This window comes from Polypterus senegalus, chromosome 18 (genome assembly GCF_016835505.1).
Source record: "Polypterus senegalus isolate Bchr_013 chromosome 18, ASM1683550v1, whole genome shotgun sequence".
Classification (NCBI taxonomy): domain Eukaryota; kingdom Metazoa; phylum Chordata; class Cladistia; order Polypteriformes; family Polypteridae; genus Polypterus; species Polypterus senegalus.
The window spans coordinates 51213987-51234718 of NC_053171.1; the positions used below are offsets into that span (position 1 = coordinate 51213987).

The 20732-nt window shown below is 44.2% G+C and overlaps 1 protein-coding gene across 2 annotated transcripts in view; it reads left to right on the forward strand.

Moving 5' to 3' along the window:
* The first annotated feature begins 18001 nt into the window (after positions 1 to 18001).
* Positions 18002 to 20732, forward strand: part of LOC120518319 (cysteine-rich motor neuron 1 protein-like) — a 165653-nt gene continuing 162922 nt past the window's right edge. For both annotated transcript variants that reach the window (XM_039741057.1, XM_039741058.1), the window contains exon 1: positions 18002 to 19576. In XM_039741057.1, coding sequence (XP_039596991.1) covers positions 19249 to 19576 — 328 coding nt within the window. In that variant the 5' untranslated portion in view covers positions 18002 to 19248. The remainder of the gene's footprint in view (positions 19577 to 20732) is intronic.

Genomic DNA, 20732 nt, shown 5'->3' on the forward strand with positions numbered 1-20732 from the left:
GAACCCTTTATAGACAGGTGTGTGCCATCTCCTGAATTGACCACAGGTAGACTCCAAACATGTTGACGGTGATCAATAGAATGAGATGCACCTGATCCAAAGTAAAGGCTCTGAATACTTGTGACAGTGTGATATTTCAGTTTTTTTTATTTATAATAAACGTTTAATACATATATTCTTAAAGTCTTTTTTTGCCTTTCATTTGATGAGGTAAAAAAAAATGAGTGTAAGTGATTCTGGTCAGGATACCACAAAAAGGGACTGCCCCAAAGTATGGTGCTTGACCCACTAATATGACACAGAGATCTCTGTGTGGGCTGCTTTTCTGGTCAGCCTTTTTTTATTGCGCCTTTGTCTACCCTAATATTTTTTTTATTTTGCTGCTATAATTAAATTAGTCTACTGAGTTGGTACCCCAAGAATTCTTGCTGCTTCGTTCCAATTTCCAACCACTGGTCACACATACTGTCTTTACAGTCAGTTGTAATTCTCTTATGAAAATGCATATTGCCTCTAATCTTAAAAAAGCGAATGCTGCAGTGGAAGTGCAAACACAACACAGAGAAATAGCAGAATGCCTTCATGTAGAGACTTGTGAACATCTGGAACTTGTTGGCCTAATGTAGCAAAGGAGCCTGATCTATTAAGCTGACTTCTAGTCAATGGATATGTTAGACTTGCCAGTTGCAGTTGCTGACCTCATCACCGGACCGTGTCACTTCTCATGACTGAAAATTACACCCTATGTCACATTTACCGACTGTGTGACAATTTTCCAACACAATTGTGCCCGTTCCCTTTTCCTGGCAGAAAGAAGCATTCTGCCTAATGGAGCCGGTGATGTACGAGGAGTTAAAAGTTAAAAGCCATAATCTCTGCCATTTTTTTCATCATGTCATGGTACTTAAATCATGAGAAGATGAACTTCCCTTTTCTTTGTGAAGTCAAAAACTTGTGTTTTCCTAATTCCTCATAGTTGTATTCTATGCGTTGTACAGTTTGTAATTCAAGATGAGCTTTCTTTGGCTGTCTGCTCTCATGTCCATTCTGTTACCAAAGAGAAAATCACCAAGTTGTTAGCCTTCACAGGAGAACACTGCCAACTTCATCCAACTTCCTAAGATTATGTAAATGATCTAAATGACAGCTACAACTGAAAATCAATGGAAAACATGTTTAACATGAAATGGTCTTCAATTACTGACTTCACAAGGATTGCACTGCTCCTAGTATTATTTTATTTAGTCAATTTTTATTTCTGAATCTGTACCACAAGTAGATTGAAATATATGGCAGCAAGTCATATATTCCAGACTCAAACCACCTACAACTGAACACCAGCAAAACCAAGGAGCTGGTGGTGGATTTTAGGAGGCCCAGGCCCCTCATGGACCCCGTGATCATCAGAGGTGACTGTGCAGAGGGTACAGACCTATAAATACCTGGGAGTGTAGCTGGATGATAAATTGGACTGGATTGCCAATGCTGATGTCCTGTGTAAGAAAGGACAAAGCCAACTATATTTCCTTAGAAGGCTGGCGTCTTTCAACATCTGCAATAAGATGCTGCAGATGTTCTATCAGACGGTTGTGGCGAGTGCCCTCTTCTACATGGTGGTGTGCTGGGGAGGCAGCATAACGAAGAAGGACACCTCACACCTGGACAAACTGGTGAGGAAGGCAGGCTCTATTGTAGGCATGGAGCTGAACAGTTTGACATCTGTGGCAGAGCGACGGGCACTGAGCAGGCTCCTGTCAATCATGGAGAATCGACTGCATCCACTGAACAGGATCATCTCCAGACAGAGGAGCAACTTCAGCGACAGACTGCTGTCACCGTCCTGCTTCACTGACAGACTGAGGAGATTGTTCCTCCCCCACACTATGCGACTCTTCAATTCCACTCGGGGGGGTAAACATTAACATCATACAAAGTTATTGTCTGTTTTTACCTGCATTTTTATCACTCTTTAATTTAATATTGTTCTTTATCAGTATGCTGCTGCTGGAGTCTGTGAATTTCCCCTTGGGATTAATAAAGTATCTATCTATCTATCTATCTATCTATCTATCTATCTATCTATCTATCTATCTATCTATCTATCTATCTATCTATCTATCTATCTATCTATCTATCTATCTATCTATCTATCTATCTATCTAAGTCTTTATTACTCTGGATTGCATTGCTCTTATATACAGTACCTTTTATGGAGTATCTCTATGGGAGATTGTTGTCTTGTTTTATAGCACCTTTCTATAGGGAGAACCATGGTTTACATGTGTAAGGCCACAGGACATTTGTTGGCTCATGTTTTTGTACAACTGGTGTGCAGGTCTGCTTAGTGAATTACTAAGGTGATGCACTGAGTCAGAGTCAGGAACTGAACCCGCATTCTTGAAACTGAAGCTCCAGTGCCTTAGCTGCTTGGCCAGGCTGGATACCACTGGACCTGCTTGTGCACATCCTCAGTGACTTATTCAATGACTGAAAGTCTTGAGGAGCCTGCTGTTAGCATTAAAACACTTTTGAATAACTAAGCGCACCCCATGTGTTTTCTAACAAACGTGGTCATTTCAAGATTCAGTCTTCGTTGCAACAAGTATTAGTAGAAGAATAGGACATTGCAATAATTTATTACAGATGCCATTTCCATCTGTTGTTAAAGTGAGTACACATCCATCCACCTACAGCATCTCGACTGGATTCCGATTTGACCTTTGGCTTGCCATTCCATAACCCTTCTATTGATGCATTTGCTGGTGTTTTGACGGTTATTGTCATGTTTAGTCGTTTGTCGTAATGGCCATGAGATTCTTTTCCATAAGGTCTTACACAGAAAGCATATTTCTCAGGCCCTGTGCAATCATCTCTGATGTGTGATCAATTGGAAAATATGCTGTCTCAAGGCATCTGTTATGCAGCTTCGATTCATCATCAATGTAGTGCAAATTGAGGCTCAAATATGGCACCAAAGATCAGATGTGGCTGCAAAGTACTGAACAGATTTTTAGTTCAGAAACTACCTTTTTACGACATGTTTTGCACATGTTGGGCACTGTAGTTTGGGAAAAATATTTTCGTGATGGTGCAGTGTATCTTGTGTCAAGGGTTTTAATGAGGTGTGCTCCACTATAGCTATGGGGGCCATACCCTTTGCAATGTAATAGGAAATTGTGTCAGTTATTTCTTTCCATTGTTGTACTGTATAGAAACGATCGCCACAAAATAAACAGAGTTGGGGAATGACCCCATATAATGTCCAGCGGACATAGCAAAGAATAGACTTTGAAAAGTGATCAAAAATCAAAGCAGTTGACAATATACAACTGGAACATGGCGTTATTTATACAAATTATGGCTGACGGAAGTGATGTGGCAGGAGATGACATCAGAACAGGTGGATGGAAGTGACATCATCATCGGGGGACTGGAAATGCTGTCATCATGGTTGCGACGGAGGTGATGTCATTATAGGAAGTGGAAGTGACGTTGGGCGGCCATCCAGAGGTTTGAGTGGTGAGTAAATGGAATTATTTTTCTTATTTTGGTCTGGTGAGAAAGAGAGGGAGGCGTTAGTACCATAAATCAGCCTTTTATCTCGCGATGTTTCACTCACCTCAGGGCTTGTTGACTGCCTCGTAAGCGCACGTGTGTGACACCATCTTCTTGAATCCTTTTCGTATTGTGTAGCATTCGTAAATGGTTGTGTTATCGACAGCTGCATCGTGGAGGAACTTGTTTCTGGGCTCTTGTCAGTCACTCTCTTTGTTTTACGCCATGCACTGTTTATATTCGATAACATTATTGTACTCCAAGTATTGAAACAGATTGGTGGTGTTACCTTTGGCCTGAACTGAAACTGTTTTTGCTGTGTTTACATTTAGGTTTTTTGTTTTGTTTTTTTTTTTGTTTTTTTTTCTATGTCTTTTACACTGAAACCAAAATGTGTCCAAACGACAGACACTGCGTTTTTTTTTGGTAAGAGTTACTCGGTGTTTTAGTTCTCCTTCATGTTGCTTTCCTGTCATTGACTGGACAGTGTCGAGTAACGTGACAACCAACACGGTAGTATGTTTTAAGGGGACAGTACATTAGCACATGCTGAGGAAAGTATTACTAGAATTGAAAAAAGTGAAATTACTAATATGGGCAAGATTACACAGATTAGTGGTTCTAAACGCCGATTTCGATTAATTACCAATTAATTGTCCAGCACTAGACTGCGGTATATAATACGGTGTACCCAATATCAAAAATACTAAATACCAAACAATAAAAGAACAGTAGAAGAAATTGGCAGAGCTTTATTCAAGATGAACCTTAATCTGTCCTTGATATTCCAAGCCTAGTGTACACTTTGGTCCATGAGAGTGAGTCTCTGGTATTCGAAGTGAATAATGGACCTGTGCTAAAATTCCAGATTACACACATTACCATAATCTGCAAATTGTTTGTATTAGCCATTGGCATGTTTTCACCATTTCACCATATGGTTTGCTCCCTTTATTGTGGCGTGTCATGAGTCTTCCAGCTGGTCAAGGTGGCACTTCAGGACTGTTTAACCTAAACAGATCCAGCTAGGAGTCAGGTGAATGTATGCAACAAGAGTGTAAGACAGCAGCATTCATGACACACATGTAAGAAATGGATCTGGTGAGGGATTATAATAGGTAGCTTTTAAAGAATCTGTGAATGGAGGAATGGATAAGGTGTAAACTGGCCATTAAGAGCACTGGCAGGCAGAAAAAGATACATAACATTTGACCTCATGGAGATGTCATTCAATGTAATGAAGAATCCATTAAAGAGCTGATGTACTATAAATCCAAAGGACTTTTGTGGAACTGAAAGGCTGCAGTATGTATACATTTCTGTGTATTTGTTTTTTGGATGAGTAGAATCTGTTTCTTAGGTTAGTTTTGTAATTTGTTTTGAGTCATTTTTTCATTACCGTCTTGATTTTCCTTATTTACGCGACCCTTTTGGAAATGATCATGTGCCCACAATTGTCATGCTTATATAATGACAGGTAATTATGATATATTTCTCGTCAGTGGACGCAAAAATATTATGTTACCTTTAGTACTAGTTAGCTTTATTTCATGTAGGCCTCAGCTGTTATGCTAGCAAACTAGGAAGAATTTTAATAAAGACCAGGAGACACAGGGCAAGATTTAAAACAAAATAAAAAAAATGGTCCAAACCAGAAATCTGCCACTGTTAATACCAAAGCCTAAATGCGAGACAAAAATCAAGGTCAAAAGTTCAGGCACGAGTGAAAAAGACAGAAAGTATGTTGCAAATAGGATTGGAAAAAAGAATGTTGAGGAAAGCTTTTGAATCTGTCAACTTGGACCTGTCAAGTCAATAACTGCAGGTCACAACCTCTGATGACACGTCCCTAACAACATAATAACAGGAATTATTCTGTCGCAGGCACGTTCCCATTTCACCACCCATTTTTAGGACACATGATGGCTGTTCAGGGCATGTCCAAGGAGGTCACAATATGATTACTGCCAACGCAGTATAGATAAGCTGCAAATAAAAAAAGATAAACAATTCTGTCACTTGCTAAAAATCGTTAAGCTTTGTTGGTTTGTGTTTTGACCTTCTGATGCAACCTTGAATGTGTTTCTTGCTCTTCGTTTTGGCCTTGGTTTTCTCTGATCTCCCAGTTTTGATTTCACGTCCTTCTCCGGGTGACTCCAAATCTTATCTGCCTGCAGACATAATAACACGGGAGCTGTCCTGATGTCAGAAGGAATAGATGGCGGCCAAAATGGCACAAAATATTTAACAGAAAGTAAACTTTGAAACAAAACTAGTTTTAAGTTTTAATTCTAGAGCTGCAATAATAAGAAAAATGAGTACTAAATCTAAATGAACAAAAAAACAAAGTTTAAAAATGAATAATTCATTCAGTATAACATTAGTGTATGTTTGGTGCTTCGGTTTTGACCTCTTCTACTTTTGAGCTATGCTTTTTGTTTTACCCTTCAATTTCTGGTTGCTTTTGACCATAATCTCATGCCTTATTTTCATCATCTGCTCAATTCTTACTCATAATAATCCTGGAGCACATGCACTGGAGAGAGCTCACGTTTCATTACCCCACAGTTCTTATCGGGTGCTTGTTGGATTGTAAGTGTTGTTGTCGAGCCACACAAAAGGATGAGCAGAGTCGGATGAAGGCAGCTAAGAGTGATGGAGTGCACAATCTGAGAAAATGAACCGCACACAACCTAGAGAGATGCAGGGTAGCAAGCCAAAATTGTCAGTGGAGAGTAACTGCCAAAGTGCTAAAACAATTATAATGTGTGTGATTTGAGATGCTAACATGTTTCTGACTCCATCGTGACTCTGACGTTGTCAGGAAGACAGTGTCTACGTGGTCATTATATTGTGTCTTATAGGGCAGTGAACAGGGCCTTCTTAACAGCATTATAAGCAGTGCACTGGGCCCCGTGCCTACACAACCACTCAGCAAGTCACAACATACAGACATTAGCATGGGGCCTCCGGGCAACTGCCCAGCGTGCCCATGCATTAAGAGAGCCCAGGCAGTGAAGGCTCAACAGCAGTGTTGTGTTTGTAGCTTTTTCGCTTTTAGTACTGTATATAATCGACTTTCACTCTTTATCCTTCTGATCTAAGATTGCATATACAGTATGTGTACATTTTCTGTTTCTTCATGTGATCACATGCTCTGTTACGTTCCTTGTATGTTGTGGACGGAGTCCCAAGAGGCAGGGCCCCCCCAATGTAACCCCTGAAGGACAAAGGCTGAGAGCGCATACTTCAGTGGTCCATTGAAGTTTTTTCAAATGCATTTTAGCGAGTATTGGATTTTCTATTTTATTGGAATTTTACTTCCATTATTAGTTTTTGATATTGGGATTTGTGTATTTGGATTTCCTTTTATGCAACTCCTTTTTGCCTTTTTTTTGTTCTTTTTAAGATTTTCCTAATATAAATTCTCATTTTTTTTAAGATTCTGCTGTGCAACATATCCTTTCTAACCAGGGGTCTTATGGTTCCTTTCCCTAGAAAGGCATACAAGGTGAGACACACCAATAACCGGATTGGCAAAATAAATATATATTTCTTGATGAATTACTGCATTCTAAACATTTTCACCTTCTATATACAGTACTCCCCCTCCCTATCTCTACACTACTCCATTTGTATCTTCCATTGATTGAAACAGTGCTGGATGTCTTCTTGCTAGAGGTTCATCAACAGGCTTACCGTTTCTGTCTTCACTTCATCCACTGAAGAACAATGTGATCTCTTGAGGTCACTTTTGATTTTCAGGTACAAGTAAAAATCACAGGGAGCTAAATTGGGTGAATAGGGAGGTTGATCAAGAGCAGGAATGTTTTTGTCAGTCAAAAACAGCTTTACAGAAAAAGCATTGTGCGCCGGAGCATTGTCTTGGTGACGCACCCACCCCAGTCTCCTCCACAAATCAGGCCTCTTCTTCCTTACTCTCTCTCTTGAGAGACTTTAGGACCACCAAGTAATGAGCCTAGGTTTTTAGGACCTCCAAATAGTATGCCTGATTGACAGTTTGCCCTTCAGGAACCCACTGTTGGTGGACGATACTACAAATGTCAAAAAAGACAATCAGCATTGCCTTGAATTTGGACTTTTTCTTTTTTGACCTTTTCATTTTCGGTGATGTCTGGGTTTTCCAATGCATGGACTGTCTTTTGGTTTCATGGTCATATTGGAAAATCCATGTCTCATCACATGTGATAACATTTTCCAAAAAATCAGGCAGCTCTTCAATTGTGTTCAAAATGCCAGCACGGATGTTTTTTCAGCATATTTTTGTTTGGGTGAAAGAATTTTGGTACCAGTTTTGCACAAATGTTTGTCATGTGATGTTCTTTGTGCAAAATGTGTGTCACTGATTCCCAGTCAATACCAGCCAACTCTGAGATAGCTCTTGGGCGACGATCATTTCGAACAATCTGATTCACTATTTTGATGTTTTCATCTGTCCGAGATGAGTGTGGGCTACCTGGGTGTTCAATGTCTTCCACATTTTCTTCTCCTTCCTTGAAACGTTTGTGCCACTCAGAAACTTGTGTGCGAGACAAATTGTTATCACCATACACCGTTTTTATCAATGCCGTTTCTGTGGCGATTTTGTTCAATTTTGTGAGAAATTTGATGTTGATTTGCTGTTCGATCTTTTTTCATCGCGGCAACATGGGTAGTGATTGTTGTGCAAATACTGATGTTGCTAATCACAGGATATACCTAGCTGGTCGGCGGTTTGAGAGGGCATGTAGGAGGGGATATAGTTCTATGATTTACTTTCGGCTGACCTCCATACGGTTTTCCAGGAAAGCCCCAAACCCAGTCCGGTTATTTTTGCGTCTCACCTCATATTTGTGTATTTTATTGATTTCTGGACATTATAGAATTCGTTTTGAACTTTTTTTTTTTTTTTATTAATTTTATTACAATCCATACAAAGCAATCAAGTTTTTACAAAAAGAAAAATTGAGTTAAGAACAGATCGATCCCCACCCCTGAGAGAGAGAGCAAGGCAAACAGCATGAAATTTAAGGCTTGTAAAAATACCTAAATTAATAAATTCTCTGTGCTTTATAAACTTATTTTAAAATATTACTGATTAGATCCTGCCATGTTTTGAAAAAAAGTCTGTACAGATCCTTTAACTGAGTATTTGATTTTTTCCAATTTTAAATAATATAACACATTGGTTTCCCACTGACTTAAAAGAGGAGAGTTTGGGTTCTTCCAGTTTATCAGAATAAGTCTGCGTGCCAAAAGTGTAGTGAATGCAATCACAATTTGTTTGTCTTTCTCCACTTTAAGACCCTCTGGAAGAACCCCAAACACAGCTGTTAATGGGTTAGGAGGGATTGTGAGTCCAAGGCTGTCTGAGAGGTAATTAAAAATTTTTGTCCAGAATAATGCTAATTTGGTGCAGGCCCAGAACATGTGACCCAGTGAGGCTGGGACTTGGTTGCAACGTTCGCAGGTTGGATCATGCCCTGGAAACATTTTGGAGAGTTTTAGTTGAGAATTTTTGAAAGTTTTGAACTTTTAAGTCAGTTCCTTATTTTAAGCCAAGTAGGCCAAATCCTCCCTCTGGAGTGGGGAAGTCAAACTACTTGTGGTGAGGAGAATTCTGGACACACTGGGAAGGCCTGATCTGGCTTGTGGAGCCTTTAGGAGGCCTCACACCCTCTTTGCTATAGCAGGACACTCAAATCAGAACACACTTTTATGTTCTGTTTCCTCCTCATCGTCTAAAATATAAAGATCAATAGTGTTGGAAGTTGGTGTTCAGTTGTGGAAGAAGAACCAGACCTTCTTCTTGTGTGTTTCACTTTTCTACAGTGTGTATGCCATAAAATGGAGTGACACCCTGGCCAGGACCTGCTCTATGCTGTCCATCCAAGCTTTGCCCTCCCATGACCCAGAATTGGTCTGGACGTTGTATGAAATGCCTGGCCTTTTCTTTTAAATTAATTATGACTTGTGAAAGGGATGTTATGAAGCACACTCACGTAAATATCAGATGAATAAATCAGGCCTTTTTCTCATGTGAGACTATCACAAATCACAGAGAAGATTCCTAAAGCTGACTGGCATGCTGTATTTAGCTAGTAATTTACAGTCCAAACATTTGAAATACTGCTTCCATGTTTAATAAATATGACAGGGAAGCATCAAGACCTTAAGGAATTCATAATCTTCCTTTATTTGTTCTTTTTCCATCCATCCCAATGGAGCCAATCCTGGCCAACACAGGGCGCAAGGCAGGAACAAACCCCGGGCAGGGCGCCAGCCCACCACAAAGGACAATTTAGAATCGCCAATGCACCTAACCTGCATGTCTTTGGACTGTGGGAGGAAACCAGAGCACCCAGAAGAAACCCACGCAGACATGAGGAGAACATGCAAACGCCACACAGGGAGGATCCAGGAAGCGAACCCAGGTGTCCTAACTGCGAGGCAGCAGAGCTACCACTGCCCAACCATGCTGCCTATTTGTTCTTTATTTCTTCATTAATAATATTCCTCTTTATACAACGTTTAATTACTGTTGTAAATTCTTAAGTGATGATTTAACTGAATTTAGTTTTGACAGACTTGAAACTGGATTTAGACTTGCAGTAAATGTAAGGATCAGCACATCATCCTTAACTTGAGTTCTTAAAGCACAAATAAGATCATGCAAGGACCATGAAGTTGGGCTAGGATTTGATCTCATATATCTGGAGTTGCAAGGCAGTAGTGCTAACCACGGCGCCACCTATATGTAAAATGTACATTTCCTTATTGTGCTTGCCTGTTAATGACAAGATTTTTCAGGTACGGAAGACAGACGTGTTAAGGTAATGTAGTCCTATTCACTAAAGATGGTGCCAGATGGTGACAACATTTTGATTAGTAAACGGACTCTGCACGTGAAAATAAGGTGCCTGTAAGCCAATGTATAGCACTTTGTGTTCTTCGTTATTGCCCTCAAAGCTGTCATTCTCATGTAATGCCCCTCATTGTGTAACAAGTCACAGGTAGGAAGAGTTTGGGTCTGGACTGCAGTGGAGTTGTGTGTGATGCTCAGTCGTGTGGCTCTGTGTTGTACTCATCACTGCTCACCTTGTGCCTTTGTTAAACTTGTTATATTTACTGTTGTGAAGGATGGCCGGCCATTCATCCCGGCCAATACCCCCAAGCCGCCAGGTGAAGCCCTCCTTGCAGCATGGAGGTCCCCAGAAGACCAGCAGGGCATCATGGACAATGGATTTTTTATGCAAAGCCCTGCTGGATGCTGTGGGGGCCACAGGAGGGAGCTGCAGGGAGGACCGAGGGCTTCTTCGTGCCCTGTGACCCGGAGGTTTGTCATAGGAAGAGCGACGGACTTCCGGGTTGAAGAAAAGGACTATTTACCCTGACCTGGAAGAAATAAGGACTTGTGGACTGTTGGGCAGAAACACCTCCGGGAGTATAAAAGGACTATGGGAACTCCCAGACAATGAGCTGAGCTGGGTGGAAGGGTGGCAACGCGTCTGGGAGCTGGAGGATTGTGTATTATTGATTTATTGGTGATTTATATGAGTATTGTGGTGGAGAGTGTGCTTTGTGCACTGTGGCGACAAAATAAAGTCAACTTGAGGACTTTTACCTGGTGTCTGGAGTCGTGGACAGGGGTTCAAGGGAGCGAGAGCGCCCCCTATCATTCACACTGTGTACTTACTGTTTTTTTGCTACATACATAAATTTCCATTTTATATGTTTTTCTGAAGCCACAAAATAAAATTGTGCATGAACAATGACCAAGTTAGATGAACTTCAGGATGGAAGATTAGTGCAGCCTGTTAAGCACATGATTTATTTTAAATAAATGGAATGGATGACTGGCAGACTGGTGCAGCTGCAACAATCTGTCTTTTAACTTGGACAAGATGAAAGAGATGATTGTAGACTTCAGGAAGGCCCATGCTGTCAACATCGCACTGCACATGAATTGCTCTGTGGTGGAACTGGTCAAAAGCACCAAATTCGTTGGTGTACACCGGGCAGCAGTCCTTACTTGGTCAATTAATATCATTTCCATAGCCAAGAAGGTAAAGCAGTGTCTCTACTTTCTTCAGCAGCCAAAAAAGACAAGACTACCACGGTACTCACCACGTTGTACAGGGCCACCATCGAGAACATTCTGTCCAGCTTAGGAACTGCAGTGTCCCTGATCATAAGGTCCTACAACAGATGGTGCATCCAGCAGAAAATATTGTTGAGTCCTCTCTTCCCTCCATTGAAGACATCTTCATAAAGCATTGCATCTGCAAAGTCCACAGCTTGTGAAGTACCACTCACATCCCACGTCGAAGCCCTGATCTTAACCATATTGAGAATCTGTGGCACTATTTGAAAACTGCTGGCCAGAGGTGCCGTCCACCAACCTAGAGGATCTCCATGAAGAATGAGGGAGAATCAAAATGTGCAAAACTGGCAGAGCCTTAACCCAAAAGAATGAAGGCCATTACTGAAGCAAAACGGTTCTTGACAAAATATTAATGTGTAGACCTGAAATATTTATGCCAACATGAACTAGTTAAATATCTGCAGAATATTGTTTATTTTGACTTTTGAAATGTGTTGTTACAGCCTAAGAGTTCACATTAAAAATATAGAATGTATAAATATGTGGACAAACTTTTTGTCATGCTGAAAATTATGAGCACTTTCAAAGGGATTAAATACTTTTGCAGACCACTGTACTTTTATTAAAAATGCAAACGAAGAGATGGAAATGTACATTCTGTTAGAACATGAGATGTTGTGATGAGAACAGGCCATTCAGTCCAGTAAAGCTCACCAGTCCTATCCACTTAATTTCAACCAAAAAACATCAAGTCGAGATTTGAAGGCATGTAAAATTTCACTGTCTTTCACACTTTGTGTAAAGAAAACTTGCTAACAACTGTGTGAAATCTGCTCTTAATAAGTTTCCAGCTATGTCCCTGTTGCTCTTGTTGCATAACACCCGAGATCCACTGTAATAATTTCTTTAATAACTTTAAACACTTTAATCATGTCACTTCTTAATCTCCATTTTGCTGAAACTGAAAAGGTTCAACTCCTTCAGTCTTTCCTCATAGCTTAGACCTTTTAGCTCCAGAATCAGCCTAGTTGCTCATCTCTGGACTCTCTCTAGTTGTATAATAAAAAGTAAGTTTGAAAGTTTAAATTGACACATTTGTGTCTGTCTGAGTCAAAGGAGCGGTACATCATGTGGTAATTGAAAATGGCCACTCCTCAAAAAAGGGCATGTTCTGTTTCGACCAGACCTCTGCATATCCAACACACTCCTTGTCTCCATCAACTTTTTGTGGCATTTGTCACTAGTCAAACATGATGGTGGATTTTATTCTTATGTAGTCTATAGTTTCTCTGAACTTGCATATTGGACATCAGGATGCAAACAGTACTGTTTCTTAAGGAGTAGTCATTCTCAGTTACTGGCTGATCTACCACTCATTTATCTGAAACACACAAAAAAATATGTCAGTTAAAACCTGAAATGTACTTTTTAGTATACATTAAATTGCATACAGTGATATGTTTGTTTATTTTTTAAAACATTTTTAACTTGTGCAGAAATTTTATGGATGCTGTACATCTTGGAGTTCTTGTCACCCCTCGTACATCTTTGTGAAGCAGGCCTGCTTTATGTTATTCTGCAAAAGAGCCATGTCCTTACTTCTCAAAGCTTCTATTTCACAACAGGGACAACCTAAATATTAGCAACCTCACCCAGTTTATGAGATTCAGGACACCAAAGTCAGTCTACTGTACATTTTTCATCCCAGAGCTGGCATTTGGTTGAATATGCCAAAAATTGCCATGATGATTCCATGTTATTGTAGATCTATGTGGAGCCACCCCACTGGACTCTTGCTTTTGACGTGGCTTTTTTAGTTAGCTTGCTGTCATTAGATGGATGGATTGCTGTGTCCACACTAGCTGGATTTCATGCAACTTTGGCAGGCTTTCCTTTTTCATAGGATCCTCTGCAGCTGGTACTGAAGCTGCTTATTTGAATGATGGAATGCCAGCTCATACGACTGGTGATTCATCACTGATAGCCGGCTGATGCTGAATGTCAGCGCCATTCCCGTGTGATGCTTGTTTCACCAGCCATGGTGGTTTTACTTTGAATTAACAACCCATACATGTACAGTTCTGAATTCGCAGACCCATCCTTTATAATGTTTTATGAAAACCTCTTTACTGTAACTGTGATACAATAATCTGGGATTTTTATCAACCACACTTATTTAGTTGGGCATTTAGGAGTACCAGATATTATGGTGTTAGTATATTGTTTGAAATTGATTGCCTTGAGCAGTTTTTACTTATTGTAAAAAAATGATTTCTTGAAAAAAAATATAATGGAAATAACTGTAATAATAAGAGATGTGTATATTCATTATATTGTTATAATGATACTTAATTATTGAAATGCTGATCTATCGATCAGTCTTACATTTAGTGCCTTTCATATCTATGTCTACCTATCAGTCATATAGTGCCTTTTATGTTAATCTGTATATGTGTCTATTATATAATACCTTTTAATTTGTCTTTCTATCTACCTTAATATCTGCAGAATAAGTGTGGCCACATTCCTATTGTATAATTTGAACATTCTAAATCTACTAATAATAGATCTATTTTTTTAAGTCTATTCTAAATGATTTGTTTTTTACACTTTTTTTCACTTTTATGATTATCTATCTATCCATCTATCTTTAGTGCCTTTCACAATCTATCTATTGTGAACGGCACCCGGGCACAGACAGGCGGACATGTTGTTTTTAAACCACCACACGTTTATTACAGCGAATATTTACAATAATTATGGTCACCAAGACCCCCAAATAATGGTCACAAAGACCCAGTTCAGTGCACAAACCCCAAATCACACAAAGTTCTGGCCACAATGCCTTTCTTCGGGCCGCCTCCACTCTCCACTGCTTCGTCCTCCTTCCACCCGACTCCAGCTCCGAATGAATGGAGACGGCCCCTTTTATAGAGGACCCGGATGAGCCCCAGGTGTTCCCGGCAATCTACTTCTGGCCACGCCCAAGTGTGGCGGAAGTGCCGGCTGTCCTCCCGGCTGCTCTCCGGGCGCCGTCATAAATCTTCCCCCCAGCACTTCCTGGTGTGGCGGGAGTGCTGGGGAAACAAGTCCCCAAGGCATTGGGGCGCCTCCTGGCGGTGACCACGGGCCCCTACAGGGAAGGGCTTCCATGCCCTCGACCCGTGGCCCCCAAAGCAACCCGGAAGGCAAACCCCACGTGGTCCAGGCAGGGCTCTGACCCTCTTCCGGTCCCTCCTGGCGTCCCGGCCGGGTCATGGCCCCTGGCATCCCTGACAGTGCCCCACAGCCAGCGAAGACCACTCGTGGGTAAGAGCGACCCGTCCCGCGAGGGCAGCAGAGCCCCGAAACGGGTCCCACTCGAGGATAGCGGGGTCCGGCCCGCACTCCTAGCAGGGACAGGGCGGAGACACAATCTGAGCACCAACCCATGGTGCATCCCTGTGCCTCGCACAGGTTGTGCTCCCCCCTTTTACCGGCACCCCGGGGCCTCCTCGGTCGGCACCCCTCCGAGCCCTCCACGCCCCTTTGTTCCGAGCCACTCGTTCCCCCGTTGGCTCCTCCAGCTGTGAGCGCACCTGCGCACCGGCAGAGATCAATCTGCAGACGGCCCGACATCAGAGGGCTGTTCCGCCACGAAGGGGTTCCTTCAACTCGCCCGGGGTCCGTCCCTACAAAAGAGAATACAGGGGCAGAACCGCTGCCAAAGCACCCAGCTCGTGCCACGCACGGGCAGCGTTCCCCTCAACGGCACCCGGCACTTGCCTGATCGGCACCCTCTCGCGGCTTCTGTGTCCCTCTCGATAGTGGAACTGTCGGCACCGCCTGCTCTCTCACCGCCCGGCCTCAGGGATTCCCTCTGCTCCCTCAGAGGCGGCCAGCCGTCTGCGTGCACCCAGCAACGCGTCTCACTGTATTGGAGGAGGCGGCACCCAGCCGCTTAATCCTCCCTTCACTTTCGGACGCCTTGACGATATGCGACTCCGTATTAACCAACACGAGCCCCTTTCCCGTCTGCGTCCGCAACATATCGGAGGAATCGGCACCCAGCCTCTTATTCCTCCGTTCACTCTGGGACGCCATGACGGTTTGAGACTCCTTATGGAATAAAAGGCGCCTCTGTCCCGTCTGCGTCCCTATAGTGCGGCGCAAGACCGCAGCCGACTCGGGCGGGCGCTAGGACCGGGCACTTAGCAGCCCGTGTCCATTCAGCGTCCTCTCGGACTCCCCCCTCGCCCGCGCATACAGCCCGCGGCGCCGCACCTCCTGTCGGAGGGCTGCTTACTCGGAACTGGTCGTTATCATCACAGCCTTTTTCAACAGACCCTCCCGCATGCTGTACGGAGTCGGCTGTACTCACCGTCTCCGCCGTACCTCTCCGGCTGGAGATTCCAGCGTCGCGCCGTCCCGTTGTCGATCGAAACGTTTGCAGCGCCGCGAGCGCCTTCCTCTCCAGTTCCAGCACCTCAGCCCGGAGGGCACGTAGCATCTGCAATACACGCTGCTCCACGGGCTGAAGGGCGCCTCCAGCTCCGCCAGAGCAGCCGGCAAAGACAGGAAGTTAACCGGCGCGAGCCTACCTGTCTGTCAGCCTCCGACGCCGGCCACTTCCTGTGGGCCTTCTCCTCCGGCCCAATCGGGTCTCCCCCCTGCCCGTGATGGACATTCCTTGGTCCCGCCTCTCTGCAGTCATCGGCGGGCACACAAGACACACCGTCCAATCGCGTGCCTGTCAGGGGGAGGGACTTCTGGTCCGCGGCCATCTTGGCTCTCCTTCTGCGGCGGCGACGTGCTTGCCGGCAGCCTTGCTGTTGCCAGCACCTTTCGAGCTGCAGCGTCTCTTCCTCCGCAGCCCTCGCGGCTGCCGCCGTCTACCGGGCCCGCAAACCAGCATCGCCCGCCACTGGCGGATCCGGGAGGTCCCTGCCTGGAAAACAAAACACGCCCGGCCCCAAGGGCGGCTGCGATAGGCAGGGAACTCACCTCCCAGGTCCCGTCAAACCGAGGAAACGTCCTCGGCGTGGCCTCTCTGGACGCCATGCCGTCCCGGGCGCCTCCAGCAATGGCGCGATCGTGAGAGCCCGCTGCACTCCTCCAATGCACGCCGCCCGCCCGCTTCAGGGAATAACGGCCCTCCTGCGGACCCCTGGCGGTCCGTGGGGTTCCTTACCCCGCGGGCTGTGTGCACGCAGCCCCCGCGGTACGTGGGTGGGGTCCCCTGCTGCACCGGGCCGTCCACAACAATATTGTTTAGATCAGGTCTCCGCCTTGAAACAGGCGGAGCATCCTGCCGACTACGCCAGATGTGAACGGCACCCGGGCACAGACAGGCGGACATGTTGTTTTTAAACCACCACACGTTTATTACAGCGAATATTTACAATAATTATGGTCACCAAGACCCCCAAATAATGGTCACAAAGACCCAGTTCAGTGCACAAACCCCAAATCACACAAAGTTCTGGCCACAATGCCTTTCTTCGGGCCGCCTCCACTCTCCACTGCTTCGTCCTCCTTCCACCCGACTCCAGCTCCGAATGAATGGAGACGGCCCCTTTTATAGAGGACCCGGATGAGCCCCAGGTGTTCCCGGCAATCTACTTCTGGCCACGCCCAAGTGTGGCGGAAGTGCCGGCTGTCCTCCCGGCTGCTCTCCGGGCGCCGTCATAAATCTTCCCCCCAGCACTTCCTGGTGTGGCGGGAGTGCTGGGGAAACAAGTCCCCAAGGCATTGGGGCGTCCTGGCGGTGACCACGGGCCCCTACAGGGAAGGGCTTCCATGCCCTCGACCCGTGGCCCCAAAGCAACCCGGAAGGCAAACCCCCGTGGTCCAGGCAGGGCTCTGACCCTCTTCCGGTCCCTCCTGGCGTCCCGGCCGGGTCATGGCCCCTGGCATCCCTGACACTATCTATCTATCTATCTATCTACCTATCTATCTATCTATCTATCTATCTATCTATCTATCTATCTATCTATCTATCTATCATATAGTTCATTATCTATCTATCTATCTATCATAATATTTGCAGAATAAGTGCAGCCACATTCCTATTGTGTATTTTGGATATTCTAAATGCAGGTAATCAGAAGTTAGCCTCCACACCACTCCTGACACCCTCTGTGGGGAGTTTTATCGATTTGCATGCGTTCAGGTGGGTGTCCTTCCACAACCCAAAAACATCCATCTTAGCGTAACTTACTACACTAATTTGAAGGAAGCAGAAAGCTCATTAAAGACACTTGAAGAGGATTGCTTTTTGGACAGTTCTTTACCATCATTCCATGTATAAACATTCATAACACTCTTAAATGAGTCGCGCACAGTGTGTGGCAGGTAATTAAAGAGAAGATGATATAAGTATCCATGCAGTACACTCATCTACTTTTAGGACAGGAAGTTGTCCCTGATGGAAAGACTTGCTTCTCATGGCTTTCAAGAGGGCACTTTACTGTGGTCTTGTGAACGTTTTAAAAAGAAGGGCCAGTTAATTCGAATTAAAAAGCAAGACCATTCAAATGCACATTTCGAGAAAGCCTTCGTGTAATCATGAGTCACCTCCACGAGATGCTTTCACGTCCACAGCTGCACATTGGGTTCTGCTATGTGAAATTCCCATTATTTGGTGCACCGTGCAGGGATGGCAAATGCAAGTCATTTCTGGAATAAACTGGAGAAGTCAAGTTTCCGAGGTTGGGTCCCTTCTTTTTTTCTCTGTGCTTTTCTCTTTCTCAACTCTTTTCTCCTCTTTTCTTCTCCTTTGACTACCAGCACGTGTATCTTTGCGACCCGCAAGCTCGCCCTCTCCATGTGCTGCACACGTGTGGCCACAGACCTGGAGGTTAGTCGCCCCAACATCCGCTCAATCCGCAAATCTGTTCTGTCAGTGTCACTGAATAACTGGGCACTGTAACATTTAGCTTTGCGATCGCCTACATTTAAGTTAATGCGGTCGGCGGGGTTCACTTGGGTGCTGGCTGGGCATTGACAGCAAACGCGAACGAGAAGTCTTAAGAGAGCGATGACCACTTGTTCTTCACGCCGATCTGCCAAAGCTGCTGTAACGATCTCGTTTTATGAAATTTTTGACCCCCGATACACAATTAGCAGTAATGTAATTGTTTATCGCTTCCACGCGGTGCTAGCTGTTCAGGATTTACCACTGCGCCGCTGAGGGGGGCTTTGCGCGTGCACGTATGTGTGTAAGTGTGCGCGCGAGCTCGCGAGCGGAGGAGTTTGTGAGCCCCGTGACACTAACAGGACTGCGTGTGTCTCCTCCTCGTCTTCTTCTTCTTCTTGTTAGCTTTTAGTTATCCTTCATATGAGCTCAGCTATTAGAATGAGCTCCCGCCTGACAGGACTATAACTGATCCGAACAAAAAGAAGCCCCCTAAATACTGGAGACAGGGGTCTCAGTGCTGTGACGAAATAGAAGATGCAGCGCAAGTAAATCCCGATACACCTTTTATATTAGGCTTTTTCTCTTTTCTTCAAAGGACAAGTACAGCGGCGAAGTTGTATTTCTTGGAAGGTTTTTGTTGAGGAAGCCGTTCATCAGTTGAATGTGAGCATCAGCGCAACCCACGGGCTCGATGAAGGTTGATTCATCTCTGGACATGTGCCGCCCTTACCCGATCGTTGTTCTCCTCGGCGTAGCGACACTCCTGGCTCGTGTCCTCCTGGCACACGAATGCTCACCTTGTGAAACCCGGACGTGCCCTCCGCTAACTTCGCTTGGCTGCCTGGCTGGTCGCTCCTTGGCACGGGACCCGTGCGGATGCTGCGAGCGCTGCGCCGGGCTGCAGGGGGAGTCGTGCGGAGGCAAGGACTGGGAGGTCGGGATTTGCGAGGAGGGACTGAACTGTGAAACGGCTGATGGGACTGGACTGATCAAGCCGCCTGATCGAGGACTGTGCAAAGGTAAATTGACCCGAAATCGATGATTTGATTGTAGCGGCTCGTCCTAATTCACCACATGAGCAACTCAGATATTAATGCGTTAAAGTTGTTAACTTAAGCGGAGAGCTGCTCATACAGTTATCGTCAATAGCTGGACTTTGGCTTTGCATATTGCAGGTGGCCACTTCATCAGGTTAAGTGACGAGTAGTGTCACCTACGGCAAACTAAAGGTGGATATGAAGGAGAAGCGTAAAGATGTACTTAAAGCACTAGGATGATTTGGGAGTTATAACAGAAGCTATAACCCTGGCAAACCGTTGAACGGGGTCAATATTAGCAAGATAGAATAAGTGGGCACAAGTTTGATTTGTCATCGGGTCTAGTGATATAATCATTGTGGCTCCAGAGGTGTAAGTAACGGCCGTTTATTATCGTGCTGACACCTTTATCCAGAGTGATTTAGAACGTTAGAGATTCAATTGTTTCCATTTTCTTTTTCATTTGGAGCACAAGCAGGTGAAATTCATTGCTTTGAATCCATAACCTCAGGGTTTGAGGTCCAGAGCCTTAACCACAATGCCACACTGTCAGCTACTTCTTCACCTTGCCATTGTGAGAAGATACATAGCTTGTGGTTTGATATATGCGGTATTTGTAAAATTAAATAATCTGAGATTATGATCACTGTGACAGATTCTGTCTGACATACGACTGACTTCGTCTATTATTGTCTCTGTGCCCAGTCAGTCTGCGTGGAGTGCACTTTGAGATGATGCTGATGACAGGTGACGCATCCAGAACAGAAAACCTACCCCACCTGTGCTCCGGTCCCAAATTGTGACCCGAGGGTCATCTTTATGAACACTCTTAAAAATATTTGTTTTAAAATAGCTTTTTTTACTGGGCTGTATGGTTCCGCAAAGCTCCATTGCTTGTCAAAGAAACATTTCATCCTGGGAAGACATCTTTGCGTGTGAAGGTTCCTAACATGTTCGCAAAATAGAAATCTTTAATGTGTAGTACACTGGAAAAAAATAATATTAAATTTACGGTAAAGTACTGGCAGCTGTGGTTGCCAGAATTTTACCGTAAAAAAAGATGGTGACGATATTTTTAGGTCCACGGTATAATTTTATTTACAACACATTAGACTAGAAGTGAATGTTTAACCGTAAC